The sequence below is a fragment of the Artemia franciscana genome, chromosome 16 (genome assembly GCF_032884065.1).
Source record: "Artemia franciscana chromosome 16, ASM3288406v1, whole genome shotgun sequence".
Lineage (NCBI taxonomy): Eukaryota > Metazoa > Arthropoda > Branchiopoda > Anostraca > Artemiidae > Artemia > Artemia franciscana.
Genome location: NC_088878.1, coordinates 4,711,562 through 4,728,024, shown reverse-complemented (window position 1 = coordinate 4,728,024; position 16,463 = coordinate 4,711,562). Strand labels below are relative to the sequence as shown.

General features: G+C 33.3%; 1 protein-coding gene across 3 annotated transcripts in view; it reads left to right on the top strand.

The window, feature by feature from the left end:
- Positions 1-15,612, top strand: part of LOC136036935 (elongator complex protein 1-like) — a 182,043-nt gene extending 166,431 nt beyond the window's left edge. For all 3 annotated transcript variants that reach the window (XM_065719323.1, XM_065719322.1, XM_065719324.1), the window contains 3 exons: positions 1,284-1,435; positions 9,172-9,247; positions 15,482-15,612. In XM_065719323.1, coding sequence (XP_065575395.1) covers positions 1,284-1,435; positions 9,172-9,247; positions 15,482-15,543 — 290 coding nt within the window. In that variant the 3' untranslated portion in view covers positions 15,544-15,612. The remainder of the gene's footprint in view (positions 1-1,283; positions 1,436-9,171; positions 9,248-15,481) is intronic.
- The last annotated feature ends 851 nt before the right edge of the window (positions 15,613-16,463 follow it).

Sequence of the window (16,463 nt, the reverse complement as noted above, 5' to 3'; positions counted from 1 at the left end):
GAAAAAGGGAATAATTGATCGAAAGCCAAACAGAAAGAAAAAACGAACCTACAAAAGAAGAATGTGCCAAACCGCCTTCCATTGTTTTAAATTTGTCTTTGGTATTATTATTTTTTACGTTTGTTTTTTCTTCTTCTTTTTCTTTGGTGTTTATCCTTATTTATTTGTTTTTGTAGCTATTCATTTTAATTCTAACACCACTGATAGCTTGTCTCAGTACCAAGTCCCCTGAGGCCCACACAGCTCTAAGCCATATCACTTTCTTGGCTTTATTTACCTCAAGGGCTGCCTGTTCCTAAAGGAGAAGGCCTGGTAACAGCGGGTTGAACCGAAGTCTAAAAGCTCCTATGAATGACTTCATCCACTGTCATGTTACAAGCTTTGCCTTACGCTATTAGGGCACTAAACCAATGCGCGAAATTTCCACGGTAATAGCGTGGAATTTTGCAGAATTTCCGCCAGCAAGGTAATAGCGAGATTTTTCTGGGATTCTGAAGGAGCTTTATTATTATTTCTACGTTCGTGGTATAAGGTATAATGATTTATTAAATTCCGCATATTAATTTGATTCCACCTAAATTTTGGTTCTGCAAGAGGAGGCGTGCTTTCACCTTCTTGGCACCCTCAATGCACGCTTAGCTCAAATATACTCATCCGAAGGGTGGACCAGGGTTCATCCCCCTCTCCATATTTGTCTTCAGCGCTTATTACGGAAGTTGCAAGGGGTACAAAATTGTAAAGTAGAGATGTACGGGATGTTGGAGACAAGGTGGGAATTGCTGCCACATCAATCTTATAGTTGAGACCTTGCTCCCACTGTTTTTTTTTATGTCAAAATTCCAAGAGCAAGTGAAAGACGTACATTCTGATAGTACTGATGGAGCAAAACATCCAACAAAAAACCAGGCACATCTTCAGATCCTTTTAAGTGTAAAGATAATGCAGAATTATCACATAATTTTTTAATGTTCTATGTATATATACAAATAAATATTCCTTCGACAATGTACTTACCAACTGTCTGAAAACATTCTCTCAGTTTCGCATCATCGTTGTTTTTGTATGTTTGTTATGTTTAGCTGTTTTTTTTTTTGTTTTTTTTTTTAATCTTTTGTAATGTTTATTTATTTAATATGTTGTTTATCGTATATTATTATTTATTTTTTTATTGTTTATTTACTATTTATTTATATTGTTTATTTTGTTATATGCTTGTTATATTGTTTATGTTTTGTTCTTTTCTGTCTAGCCAGTGTGGTCTGGGAACTTGTTTCTTTTTTCAGGTGAGACTAGGGGACTACTGAAGGTTCTACTTCATTTTGAACTCGAGAGCATTGCGCAAGATGTGCAAACAAGTCTAGAAAATCTACTAAACTTGATGGAAAGGCAGAGTAGATGTATATGGACTGCTGTCAAAGCTGAAGACGAGGAAAATGTAAAGAGTTCCCATCTTTTGTTATTTGTCAGTTTGAGTCCTATTTCTGAGAAATTCAGCTCTTCAGTTTTATGTGCCTTTATTTTATGTCATTTGTTTTCAAAGTGAATTATCCCCCCCCCCTCCCCCAACATCCTCTATGAGACACCCATTTGGTTGAGTTATTCTTTTTATTTACTTGCTTGTGAAAATACGAGTCACAGTTTGCTTACGAAAGTAATAGAAATAAAAATTATATTTGTGGGTTTCCCAAAAAATAAAAGTTTTTTCAAGAGAATACCAAAAAAGGGAATTTTTCAAATCTACGAGAAGGGCATGAAAATCTAGGGAGCGAATGCCCTCAACTATCCCCCTCCCAGCTGACACCATTGTTTATCACATGATGCATAACTAATCTTTTGCTTGACGTATTCTGATCTTCGAAGTAACACACTACGAAGCTTAAATATTTCATATAATAAAATCCCTCCTAACTAGAGTAGATGTGATCCCTTGGGTCTTGGCTTGCTTTATTCAAGATTTTAGTCATCATTGGTGAGATACAAGGGTACTTATTGGGGGAGCCGGTGTTCCCCCCCCCCCTTCCCCGCAGAATTCTTCTGCGGATAATCCCCCCGGAAAATTTCTCCGCCGATAATCTCCCCAAGGAAAATTTACCCCTGGAAATTCCCCTCGCGGAAATATCCCCCGCATACCCCCCCTTCATGGCGAATTCCCACTCGCAAATTTCAGCAGTCACAGAGATGATACAAAATAGGGGCTTCAAACTCTTGATCAGATGTCCTATGGGGTGAAAAAAAGGATCAGATATCAAAAACATTTTTAGGACAGGGGATGATTGGTCAATTACTTTCGATTTATAAACAAAGAAGTAGAACTCTCCATTTCTAACTAACAACCATCCTCCTAAGTTTCAAAGACCGTAATGGTGAGGTTGGCGACGAGGAAGGGGCAGCTCCCCTCCTATACGGAGTATATACTGCTAGTTTCGGGGCTTGATGTTACTCTTTACTTTCATAATAAAAGCGTAGACCAGAATTATTCCCAGAAATCACAAGGACTCTTTACTGTCATAATAACAGCGTAGGTCAGAAATATTCCCAGAATTCAAGAGGTATTAACTATAAATTTCTTACTGTCCCCTTCCCCTTCCACCCCTTCCTTAGAACTAATCTTGTATTTACCGGAAGGCTCAACGAGATTTGGGATTTTTGGCATGAAAATACGCCCTTTGAGGCATCTGATCCCCTCACTAACAACAGACCATCACTGAACCCTACTGTAGAGGTTTAAAGCAGTCATCTACAAATCGCTGGAATTATTCCCTTTTCACAACCACCAAGAACAAAGTGTGTTGTGATTGGGTTTTGTACCTTTTTCATTATTTCCTAAAAGCTTCACTTTAATACTGTAAGCTTTTTTGGAGAGTCAGGATCAAACTTGCCCTACTTTCTCAATAAAAAATCTTATATGTTAACAATAAGCAGCCCGCATAACTTACAGCCTTTGCACCGGGTGCTGTGGGAGGGGGGGATGATAAACCGAAGGTAGAGTTATTTGATATTTGGACTATTTTGAATAGAATAGCTATCTTAAAATTTTTGTCAGATGCATTTGGGGGGAAAGGACATGGGAGTGGTTGCCCTCCAATCACTTTTAATCTTAAAAAGAAATTCGAAGTTTTGATTTCCAATTGAATGAGCCCCCTTCAAAGTTTATACGACCACCCTACCCCTAAAAACCTTTTATTTTAACAATAGGCAAGTTGCAGAACTTACAGGCCTTATCCCGGAGGCTGAAAGGGGGTTGTCAACCCCGAAAACATGGTTATTTGATCTTTGGGCTATTTTGAACAAAATGGCTCTCTAAAAATTTCGGATTTATGGAAAAAAACGGCTTACGGGAGGGGCTGGTTGCCCTCCAACTACTTTTGACTCTTATAAAGGGCACCAGAACTTTTAATTCGCAATTGAATGAGTGCCCTCTGAAGATTATGCAACTGCTCCTTCAAATGAAGTGCTTCTGGAAAAAAAATATATAATATCACGTTGGAGCCATATGGCTGTTTACTATAGGCAACGCTATAGCACTGCTTATGACTAGAACTGGTGAGTAGAACTTTCAATTTCCCTTCTAATAAACATCCAAAATTATTCAGGGGAAAATTGAGGGACTCTCCGGGCGGAATTCGCCACGGGAGGAATTTTCTGGGGGGACGCCTAACACCACTTATTGTTAGCTATTGCCATCGGTAACTGTGTTTTTTTTTCAAGAAAAACACATTTCAGGTATGCTTAGGGCTAATTTCATGTATTTCGAACTTCTTATGTCTACCATGTCGAATTCATGTAATGCTAAATATAATTTTAATGCATGTAATAGTATTTCTAACTGTGTTAGGTAACTAACCCTAACTAGGCCTATTATTAAACTTTTAACTAACTAACTAAATTGCATTTAAATGGTAAATATTACATACATGGCCTGTAATGTTAAAATTTGTATCAGTTTCACGTTAGAACTTCCGGTATGGAACTTTCCGATATTATAGATATTATCATCAGAAAGTCGGTCCTTCTGTCTCACTCGGATCCGCCTGCGTAGGGACGTATTCTAGATTTATTTCGGGGATGGGGGTTGAAAAAACGCATCAGAAAATGGTTCATATTTTATGATTCAGGCAAACATTTCGGAGGGTGGGGGTTAAACTCCCTACCCCCTCGATACGGCCTTGTGTCTACGTCTTTGTTTTTTGATATTTCAGTAATATGTCAATATTTCAATAGAATAATATTGAAATGTTGTAATCATAATTGCAACGTGATTAATTTTTTCTTTTGTTTTGTTGTTCTTGTTGGAATCTTATGTTCGTATCTTCAGAATTCTGCAGGCGCTATAATGAAAAAGTCGGTCCTTTTGTTTTAATTCGAATGCGCCTGTGTCTTGAATTATCTTTTTAAATACTTCAATCCGGTAAAATGGAAATGTTGCAATAATAATTTGAATGTGTTTAATTTTTCTTTTTGTTTTGTTGTTCGTGTTCGAATTTTATGTTCGTATTTTCCAACATCTGCAGTATTTGGAAAATACGAACATAGAATTCGAACAAGAACAACAAAACAAAAAGAAAAATCAAACTCATTCAAATTATTATTATAATAATTTAACATTATCAGACTGAAGTATTGACATATTATTGAAATATGAAAAGATAAAAATTAATACGTAGATGTAAGATGGTGTCGAGGGGGGGCTAGGGGGCTTAAACCCCCTCCCCTTGAAATCTTTTTCCTTCTGTGGAATTCGGACAAGCCTGTGTCTTGGCTTTTTTATTTCAATAATGTTAGTTTATTTTTTTCATTGTTGTTGGAGTTCTATGTTCGTTTCTTGTATATTTTTTGTCATTATTGTTATTGTTGTGTTCTTTCATTTATTTTCATTTTATTCTAGCTTCACATTAAAAGAAATCTGGCGATAGACGATATTCGATAGTCACATCAACGAGTAATTTTAATTGCCTCTTCTATAACTGTTGCTTAGAAAAAATCTAAAAAATACTTTACCCTCCGTTTCTGTTGCATTTCAATTTTCCGATAAAATTTAACTTAATCAACTAAATTACCTTCACAAGCAAATATTGTTCATATTTGAGCAGCTATATGGACCATGTGTTAGACTATTGTATGTTGTACTAATTTTGTGCTTCTTGTGGCTCATAAACAGAAATTCAAAATGAATCTCATTATAATAAAAGCTAATTATTAGAAGAATTGTACTAATTTTGTGCTTCTTGTGGCTCATAAATAGAAATTCAAGATGAATCTCATTATAATAAAAGCTAATTATTAGAAGAATTGTACTAATTTTGTGCTTCTTGTGGCTCATAAACAGAAATTCAAAATGAATCTCATTATAATAAAAGCTAATTATTAGAAGAATTGTACTAATTTTGTGCTTCTTGTGGCTCATAAACAGAAATTCAAGATGAATCTCATTATAATAAAAGCTAATTATTAGAAGAACTGTACTAATTTTGTGCTTCTTGTGGCTCATAAATAGAAGTTCAAAATGAATCTCATTATAATAAAAGCTAATTATTAGAAGAATTGTACTAATTTTGTGCTTCTTGTGGCTCATAAATAGAAGTTCAAAATGAATCTCATTATAATAAAAGCTAATTATTAGAAGAATTGTACTAATTTTGTGCTTCTTGTGGCTCATAAACAGAAATTCAAGATGAATCTCATTATAATAAAAGCTAATTATTAGAAGAATTGTACTAATTTTGTGCTTCTTGTGGCTCATAAACAGAAATTCAAAATGAATCTCATTATAATAAAAGCTAATTATTAGAAGAATTGTACTAATTTTGTGCTTCTTGTGGCTCATAAATAGAAATTCAAGATGAATCTCATTATAATAAAAGCTAATTATTAGAAGAATTGTACTAATTTTGTGCTTCTTGTGGCTCATAAACAGAAATTCAAAATGAATCTCATTATAATAAAAGCTAATTATTAGAAGAATTGTACTAATTTTGTGCTTCTTGTGGCTCATAAACAGAAATTCAAGATGAATCTCATTATAATAAAAGCTAATTATTAGAAGAACTGTACTAATTTTGTGCTTCTTGTGGATCATAAATAGAAGTTCAAAATGAATCTCATTATAATAAAAGCTAATCATTAGAAGAACTGTACTAATTTTGTGCTTCTTGTGGCTCATAAATAGAAGTTCAAAATGAATCTCATTATAATAAAAGCTAATTATTAGAAGAATTGTACTAATTTTGTGCTTCTTGTGGCTCATAAACAGAAATTCAAGATGAATCTCATTATAATAAAAGCTAATTATTAGAAGAATTGTACTAATTTTGTGCTTCTTGTGGCTCATAAACAGAAATTCAAGATGAATCTCATTATAATAAAAGCTAATTATTAGAAGAACTGTACTAATTTTGTGCTTCTTGTGGCTCATAAATAGAAGTTCAAAATGAATCTCATTATAATAAAAGCTAATTATTAGAAGAACTGTACTAATTTTGTGCTTCTTGTGGCTCATAAACAGAAATTCAAAATGAATCTCATTATAATAAAAGCTAATTATTAGAAGAACTGTACTAATTTTGTGCTTCTTGTGGCTCATAAACAGAAATTCAAGATGAATCTCATTATAATAAAAGCTAATTATTAGAAGAACTGTACTAATTTTGTGCTTCTTGTGGCTCATAAATAGAAGTTCAAAATGAATCTCATTATAATAAAAGCTAATTATTAGAAGAACTGTACTAATTTTGTGCTTCTTGTGGCTCATAAATAGAAGTTCAAAATGAATCTCATTATAATAAAAGCTAATTATTAGAAGAATTGTACTAATTTTGTGCTTCTTGTGGCTCATAAATAGAAATTCAAGATGAATCTCATTATAATAAAAGCTAATTATTAGAAGAACTGTACTAATTTTGTGCTTCTTGTGGCTCATAAATAGAAGTTCAAAATGAATCTCATTATAAAAAAAGCTAATTATTAGAAGAATTAATTATTAAACCGAGGGAATTGTACGCGCAAAACATTAGAATTGTGGAAAACTTTTTGACGAAAATCTTTAGCCGTAAATTCCCTTTTTTAATTTACTTATTTATCACGTATAGCCAGTGTGGTCTTGGAACGTGCAGACTACTTGTAACAAATTTAACCACGAAAGCAGCGTCAGGGATGGTATTTTTTGGGGGCTTCTTGTTGTTTTTAAAAAAATAACTAAAACAAATTAAAAATCATTATAATCACAGTTAATTATTAACTCATATAAGAGTTGATTATTAAATCAAGGAAATGGTATGGAAGGGAAACTTACCGTTTGGGGGAGGGAGAAGGTATCTGGGAAGAGAGAAGTCGGAGTTACCATCCCCAATGCAGGGGAACGGTGAGGATTAATTTTTGTGAAAACTAAATAGTCTGAGGGAGCAAATTTTTCTGGGATGGAATACAAGGGACGAATAGGTGGGTTTAATATTAAAGGATAAAAGTTTTATGGGGATTAAGAAGTTGGGTTACTCTGTGGGTGCAGGTAAGGATTTAAATCTGGATTTAAGGGTGTGTATTTCATTATAGTTTGTATAGCGGTATATTTTCGTGTTAACAATGGACCGTAATGGCTTTTACTGTTAATAAATATCACATTATGTGAGTAAAAATTTAAGCTGTACAAAACTCTTTGACGAAGAATCTTTGGTAGTAAAATAACCTCCTTTTTTATTTTACTTATTGATGAAGGTGAGGAAATTAGAAAATTATCTATATAACTCAAAACTGGTTTGACGGGCTGCGATTTTCGAGGCAAATTCAGCCAAGAAGTTTCTAATATTTTACGCTCTGTTGGCCTCAGGTGGTTATGTGAATGGGCTGTAACGAGTTGTTACCAGTAGTTATAAGAGACTGCAACTGGCTCTGTTGTAGTCTTTGGTAGACTAGAAGTATTTTCGACGTAACACCTTAAATTAAGTTTCCTTTTTTCTTATACCACACTGTCGTACTATGACGAACAAATTAACGTTCAAATGGGAATAAATCCATTTATTTAGACAGTGAAAGAAATAGGTACAAAAGTCCGGATATTTTGATCACATATGCAGCAACCGTCATCAATAGACATACTAAGAAAAATTGAACTAGTATATTTATACAAAACAAAATAAATCATTTCTCGGGTCATTCACAAAATAATGAACCTCTTGATTATTCACTAGTTTTTTTTTAGAGAGAGTTCAATGACAAAGTTCATATAAAGTCTTGATGTAAATTTCCATCTTTAATCCATACCAAAAGTTAAAAAGAAAATTCAAATGAAGGCGGTACAGTCTTCTGTGTCTTTCAATTGCAAACGAAATGTTGAGATTATAATTCTTTACTTGGTTGGTGTCATTTCCCCATATACGACGTGTTTTCGACATAACACCTTAAATTAATTATTTTTTTAAAATACGACGCTGCCGTTGAATGACGAATAAATAACCGTTTAAATGGGGATAAATCCATTTATTTGGACAGTGAAAAAATTTTCCCAGTTTGAACATTTATCTGTTCGTAAATTAGGAGATATTCTTAAATTAATTTTTTTCAATTCAAATAAAATTCAATTTTATTTTTTTTTCTTTTTTTTTTTTACTTTCTTTATACCTCGACTGTTGGCTTTTCTATATAATTTTAAGTTAAAGAAAAGAGAATTAAGCAATTTCTTCTAAACAACGTAGCAGGGAAAATATTAATTTGCTTTTTCCTTATTCAAAAAACACTTGAGGAAATTTGGATAGCGTGCTGTCACAGGCAGGCTCAATTTCCTTGAATGTTCATTTATTATTATTTTTTAATCATGCTTCAATCACTTCTCTCATGCAATAACTTTTGATGGTTAAAAAGAGTCTAGACACAAACAACTTTTTAATTTAATGGCTTTTAATTTACTGACTTAAATTAGTTTTTACAATTATTGTTAATTATTTGGTTAAATGACCGTAAAACGGATTTGAAATATAAAATAATTTTTTTGTGGTTCAATTTATTTTATTGATTATTCCTCTTCACTAGTTAGTCAAGATTGGGACCAGTGTGTTTTAATCATGGTGTTATTCTGCTTCTTTACTGAAGGTTTTGGGTTTCTTCTTTCCTTGTGAAAAGGTTTTGTGAAAATGGTTGAAATTGAAATATATAAGAAATTGTATTATTTTATTCTTTTTCCAGGTATTTGGCCCAGAAGCCACTGTTGCCCAGATAGTTTCTATGGGGGTGAAGAAGTTTGACAGATTGAACTTGCTGGGTAAGTTGTTCTTAACATTAATTTAGAAGAAATTTTCTAAAAAGTTTTCACAGAAAATTAACAAGTGTTATAAAAAATAATAAAAACCTTTCGAGATTTTCCTGAGACTTTGGGGATAGTGAATGTTCTGCTGATGGTCAGCATTAACCAGACTTGTTTAAATTCAAGAGTCTCCCCTATACAGGATAACATTTACTCAACAACCAACCAATAAACCTGATACAACTTACATTGCTGCTTATGGATATTTGTGCCAGTGCTGGATTTAAAGGCCTAAAGAGCTGTATGCACCACAGGAGCTGCAAGTTTCAAACTGTGGCTTAAGTGGTTGGCAAACTGTGTGGCAAACTGTGGCTTAAGTTATATACAAAAGCTTATTGGCATTCTTTTAATTGGGCATTATGTACTAACTGTTGATGAGAAATGGGTTCATCAATAAAAGTGACAGATCCAGTTAACTTTTTTGTATTGCCTAAGTCTGTATCCAAGCATTAGAAGGGGAGGGGGGCTCTTAAGTATTTTTACAGGTAACAATTGTTGCAGTGGTAATTCAATGCTAATATTGCAATATGGAGGCCGAAAATAAAAGCATTGTAAAAAATTAAATTAATAATTTATAAAAAAATAATAAAAATAAGTATAAATCAAGTGATATGATAAATCAAAATCTGAACGAAGTAAATTTAAAATGAACAGTCGCGTAAAACAGATAGATAGCAGATACTTCTAGGGATGAATAGATGAATCCTAAAATGATACGAAATTAAAATGAATATAATCAGTTCAAACTTAACGAACAGAAATTACCACCAATACCCTTGTAAAGGCCAGAGCGTAATTTGTGCTGTAATTTGTAACTTTTTTAACTGAGAAAATTATAGCTTAAGAAATCTCACCAACTTGGTTAAAAATGAATGCATATTCAATATGACAGAGGGAAAAAGGGTTAGAGGGGTAGAGGTAAAAATTATTTCATAAGATTGAAGCTATGTTACTACGGGCTATGAATTTCGCTTCGGCAGTCGAATTTATGTCGCTAGATGAAAAAGAAATGTCTTCATGGAAGCGAATATTCTGATTGTTTTTGCATTTAGAGATTTAAAAGACTTTTATCTCCGCTAGCAAAACTGTGTGTAAAATAAATAATTTTGGTTTTATTTCTTAAATGTTTATAATTGTTTTTTCGAAATGTTCCGGTCACAGTTAATTTAGCTTCGGCATTCTTTTCTTTTAGAAAAGTATTCAAAGAAACATATTTTTTTTCTAAAAAGACTTCAGGACATTTGGCTATCAATCCGGTACACCAGACAGAAAACTTACCATATTAACTTACTCTATAAACTTACCTTATGAAACTTACCCTTTGAACTTAGCTATTTAACACACATGCAAACCAAAGTACGTTTCTATTTCATATTCATGGTTGGTAAGTAGGCTTTATTTGGGATTTACTCGTATAGCTTCAGAGTTTTCTGATGTTATCCCCTAAGTTCCCTGAGTGTGTTTCAGAAAATACAATCAGAAATATTTTCTCTGAATAATATACCTCGTTTCATTATGACTTTCACTGAAAAATATTCAGTAATTGCCATAGACAAAGAGTATGGAAACTTCAAGGAAACTGGACTAAATTGGGGCGCAAACACCAATGCCATCTAGCTTTGTTAAGCAAAATCATAAAGCTTATTATAATAGAATGAATAAAAATATCATTGATATTTGTTTTATTAATCAATGTTCGTTTACTTTTGCTTTAAATTGGCCTGAAGGTGAAAGACCTTTTGCCAAAAGAAAAATATATTTGTTTAAGTATTTAAACTAACCTTCAATTTATGTTCAAATATAGTCTTAGCTATTTTATAACCGAGAACAGGTGTTAAAGAAAATGAAAGGATAAGTGAAAAATACTAAAAGAACAACACTTGTTCTGGATTGTAAAATAGTTTGAACGAGGTTTTATTTTTTTTATTATTGACTGTCATTGGTTGTGTGCATACTGGAAAAATTTATAAGGAATTGAACATTCGGAATTGGTTGAAAAACTCATAAATTTGACAAATTTGTGTTACAACCGAAAAAAGTGACAAAACACCTACTTTTACCAAAAAAAAAAAAACAATAGACATATTTGTTATATTTCTGAACTAAAATGTGTTCTACTTACAAACAAAATCCTAACCATTTTATTTCCAAGACAGGTTTTTTACTTTTATTTTCTTTGACACCTGTTTTAAAATATAAAATAGTTAGGACTGTGTTTTCTTTAGAATGTATGCTCGTTTGATTCTTAAACGACGATTTCTACTCTGTTTCTGGCAAATGTAGGTATTTTACTTTGAGACCAGTTTGAAAAAAAAAAAAAACTTGAAATAAATGCCATTGATTCATTCAAGGCCGTATCCAGGGGGAGCTAGGTAGTTTGCCCCCCCCCCGAAATGTTTGTCCAACTCGTGAAAACGTGACAAAAATTAATTTAAACAAATTTTGATGCGTTTTAAAAGTTTTTTGTAACCTTTCCCCCCCCCCAAAAAAAAAATATCCTTCTGTAGCCCACCCCCCCCCCACTGAAAAAAATCTGGATACGACCCTGGATTCATTGTAACATTAAATCGTCTTAAAAAGAAGTAAATATCTGGTAGTAATTTAGCGTAGCTTTTTCTCATCCGATATCACGAGAGTTAATGTAATATAATCGTTTGCCTTTTTTATTATTTATTTATTTATTTGGAAAAGAGTGTTTTACAGAAGAGAATCGTAGATTTTACGCCGGTTATAGCGATTTGAATTTTCTGTGAATCTTGGGCTTACAAGTGGGACAAATGCTCAATATGGCCACCACCTCTCCCCCAGAGAATAACGTCCAACCAAGTTTGGAAATGAAATTTTTCATTTCCGGAGTTTCCTGGTGTTTTTAATAATTTTAGTTTTTATGGCACTTGGTATTAACCAAGTGACATATAGTGATCGCAAATTCTGTCGGTCGGTCTGTCTGTCTGTCTGTCCCGGTTTTGCTAGTTTAGGCACTTCCAGATAAGCTAGGACGATGAAATTTGGCAGGTGTATTAGGGACCAGACAAGATTAAATTAGAAATAGTCTTTTCCCCGATTTCAACCTTCTGGGTGGAGTGGGGGGACGGTTAATTTGGAAAAATTAGAAAAAATGAGGTATGTTCAACTTACGAACTGGTTATCGGATCTTAATGAAATTTGATATTTAGAAGGATATCATGTCTCAGAGCTTTTATTTGAAATCCCGACCAGATCTGGTGACATTGGGAGGAGTTGGAGGGGGAAACCTAAAATCTTGGAAAACGCTTAGAGTGGAGGGATCGGGATGAAACTTGGTGGGGAAAATAAGCACAAGTCCTAGATATGTGATTGGCATAACCGGAATGTATCCGCTCTCTTTGGGGGAGTTGGGGGGAGGGTTAATTCTGAAAAATTAGAAAATATGAGGTACTTTTAACTTTCGAAGGATTGATCGGATCTTAATAAAATTTCATATTTAAAAGAACCTCGTAACTCAGGTCTCTCATGCTAAATCTTGACCGGATCCAGTGTCATTGGAGGGAGTTGGGGTGGGGGAAACTGGAAATCTTGGAAAGGGCTTAGAGTGGAGAAATCAGGATGAAACTTGGTGGGAAGACATAACCGGAACGGATCCGCTCTCTTTGGAGGAGTTGGGGGGCGGTATTTCGGAAAAATTGGAAAAAATGAGGTATTTGTAACTTACGAACAGGTGATCAGATCTTAATGAAATTTGATATCTAGAAGGATCTTGTGCTTCAAAGCCCTTGTTCTATATCCCGACCAGATCCGCGGGCATTGGGAGGAGTTGTAGGGGGAAACCGGAAATCTTGGAAAACGTGAAAATTGAGGTATCTTTATCTTACGAATGTGTGATCGGATCTTAATGAAACTTGATATATAGAAAGATTTTACGTCTCAGATGCTCCATTTCCAATTTGAATCTGATCCGAAGACATGGGGGTTCGAGGGGGGAACAGAAATCTTGGAAACCGGAAACCTTGGAAAACGCTTAGAGTGGAGAGATCGGGATGAAATTCGATGGGAATAATAAGCACAAGTTCTAGATACGTTATTGACATAATTGCAACGGATCCAGTTTCTTTGGGGGAGTTGGGGGGGGTGTTAATTTGGAAAAACTAGAAACATTGAGGTATTTTTAACTTCAGAACGGGAGACCGGATCTTCATGAAATTTGGTATTTAGAAGGAACCCGTGTCTCAGAGCTCTTATTTTAAATCCCGACTAGCATTAAGCCTCTGGTTTTCCTTTTAAATCAATCTATTGATTCTTAGAATTTTGCTAGAGCTCATGCCATATGAGCTCTTTTGCTAGAGCTCATGCCATATGGGCTCTTGGCTCTTCCGTTCTCGTCACAAGTGCCATATGAGCTTTTAGCTCTTGTTTCTCAAAAAATACTAATATAAGTGAAAACGAGGGCTGCAAAAGGGATCGGGGATTAAAATAATAGTTTTTCGTTTATAGTTTTTGCTATGCCTTATCACCCTTCTATGCTGTTTACTTACACAAGGGAGATTATACAAGAGGGGAGTGGGCTGAATTTCGGTATTTTATTATTCCGCTGTCACTAGAAGTGCATATACTGATAAAGTTTTGAAGCAATTAAACATTCGGATGTGGTTTAAAAATGGTTCGTAAAATTTTACAAATTTATTTGACAAATAAACCAAAATGAATTCAAAAAACGGATAAGTTGAGGAAAACGACTCAAATAAATGAAAGAAATATGTTTAAATACAAAGAAATAAAAAGAAATACAAAAAAAATCAAATAATAAATTAAATTAATTTAACAATTTAATTAAAAAATTGAATTAAATAAAAAAGAATTTAAATACAAAAGAAATACAATTTTGTTGTGTGTTGGGGTAGTAGTACTATAGAAATATCAAAAGATAAACTTAATCCTCTCTCATAATGGTCACCGTAAGGCGGGAGGAAGCAAATTCAAATTGAGTATTTACCCTGTTTGTGGAAAATTTTAATTGCTATAACCGTCTGAAACAGGGAATCCAGACAGTTTAAAAGGGGGAAATTTACATTAAAGCCCTACTCGGTTATAAAAAAAAAATTCAAAAAAGTTGCTCACTATTAAAGCAAAAATGAGCATAAATAAAGTCAAATAATCTTCCAAGCGTAAAACTGCCACAAATCAATAATAAATGAAACCCAAAACAAATAGAAATTCGAATAAGTAATCGAGTCAAGCTCAAAACAAGCAGAAATTTACATGAGTAGGGCAGAAACCCCCCATGCCTTCTCAAGAACAGAACATAATTTGTACTTTAGTAAAAACAAAAACAAACGAATTTGGATTGACAGATTAATATACGTAAACTGATATTTATTCCTTAAAGTTTTGATAAATTTTTTTATTAAAATAAAAAAAAAGTGGATACATTTAAAATAGATTTTGTTTTTTAATAAAGTGTAAATTGTGTTCTGGTTTTTAGAAGTCATGTGGAGGGTGTCGATCTTACTTATTAAAATTGAATAAACTGTTTTATTCGCTCCAGAGATTTGATCCTTAAAACCACGATGACTTTTCTTTTCCTGTAAAGATTCATGTAATTTTAAGCACAAACCGCATCTAATCTAAAGAAGTGGGCGGGGGAGGGTGTACTTGCACCCTTGACGGTTGAACGATTTGTATAAATGTTAGCGTTAGCAAAAACTGCACACACAAAAAAAAAAATAAAAACATGGATTCATGTGTGTTGTGCTGTCGGTACTTGAAAACAACATAAGATGCTTTACTCAACTTGCAGAGGAAGAAACATCGTAACGTTTTCATCGCAATAAAGATACCGTTCGTAATGAAGTTGCCTGTTTACTTTGTTCTGGTTTTCATTCGTTTCGTGCTTGCCTTTAGTGTATTTTTTTCCTTCCTGCTCAGCTGTTTTTTTTTTTTTTTTTTTTTTTTTTTTTTGTTCTGTTAAAATAAAAATAATAAATGTATAAAATAGAATTCTAAAAAAAATATTTAATGAAAAAAGTGTTGATTAGTTGTTTGTTTATTTTTTTTGCAACATTTGAGGCATTCATTTGCGCTTCTGATTCTAGGATGTTTATCCTTCGTATATATTCGTTTTTATCTTTCGTCTGCTCGAAAAAAAAATGTAAAATTAAATCGATTTTGAAACCATTAATGAAGAAAAATAATTAAATAGCTTTTTCTTTTCCTCAGAGCCACATTTGAGACATCCGCCAGTAAAGCCAGAAATTAAATGGAAGATTAGTCTTGTATAATGGAGGAGTTATGGTGATAATTTGTTTTATACAGGTTTCATTTTAATATTACAAAGACCATCATCATTACTTGCAATTGTTATGTTTTCAACTTATACGTGCATATATATATATATATATATATACAGTCTCAAAATTATAGCATTTTGTTTTTACTGAACCTACGAAACGCTAATTCGTCTTTGGCATTGGTTACAACAGGATTGCGGTATTTTGATGTCAAAATGACGAATACTTCATCAAAATACTTATCTTATTGATTTTGTTACTTCATTTTGCTATTGGACTCAGGAAAACCTTGTAATGACCTTACGAGTTACGACAATTTGACAGCTATGACAATTTCAAAATTATGACGATTTTTTTTTCACATACATCCCCCCATCAGGCGGAAGGAGGCATGTACATGTGGTCCCAGGATTGGGACAGTTGGGGTGCTAAAAATTCTGTAAATAATTAATTCAGAATAAGCGCGTCCGTACTTCTTTGGCATTGGTTACGGACGGATTGCGGTGATTTGATGTCAAAATGACGAATGCTTCATCAAAATACTTACTTTGTTTATTTTGAGTCATGACAATCTGTTTTCACTAAACCCACGAAACGCGAATTCGTGTTTGGCATTGTTTACGAAAGGATTGCGGTATTTTAACGTCAAAATGACGAATGCTTTATCAAAATACTTATTTCATTTATTTAGTTTCTTCGTTTTTTGATCGGACTCACGAAAACCATGAAAACCTCATAATGATCTTAGAAGTTACGACAATTTAGATTAATGACAATTTGTTTTCACTGAATCTACAAAACGGGAATCGAGAATTCGCAATCCTACAAAAGGATTGCGGTATTTTGATGTCAAGATGGCAAATGCTTCATCAAAATACTGATTTTGTTTGTTTTGATAATACCAACGCGTC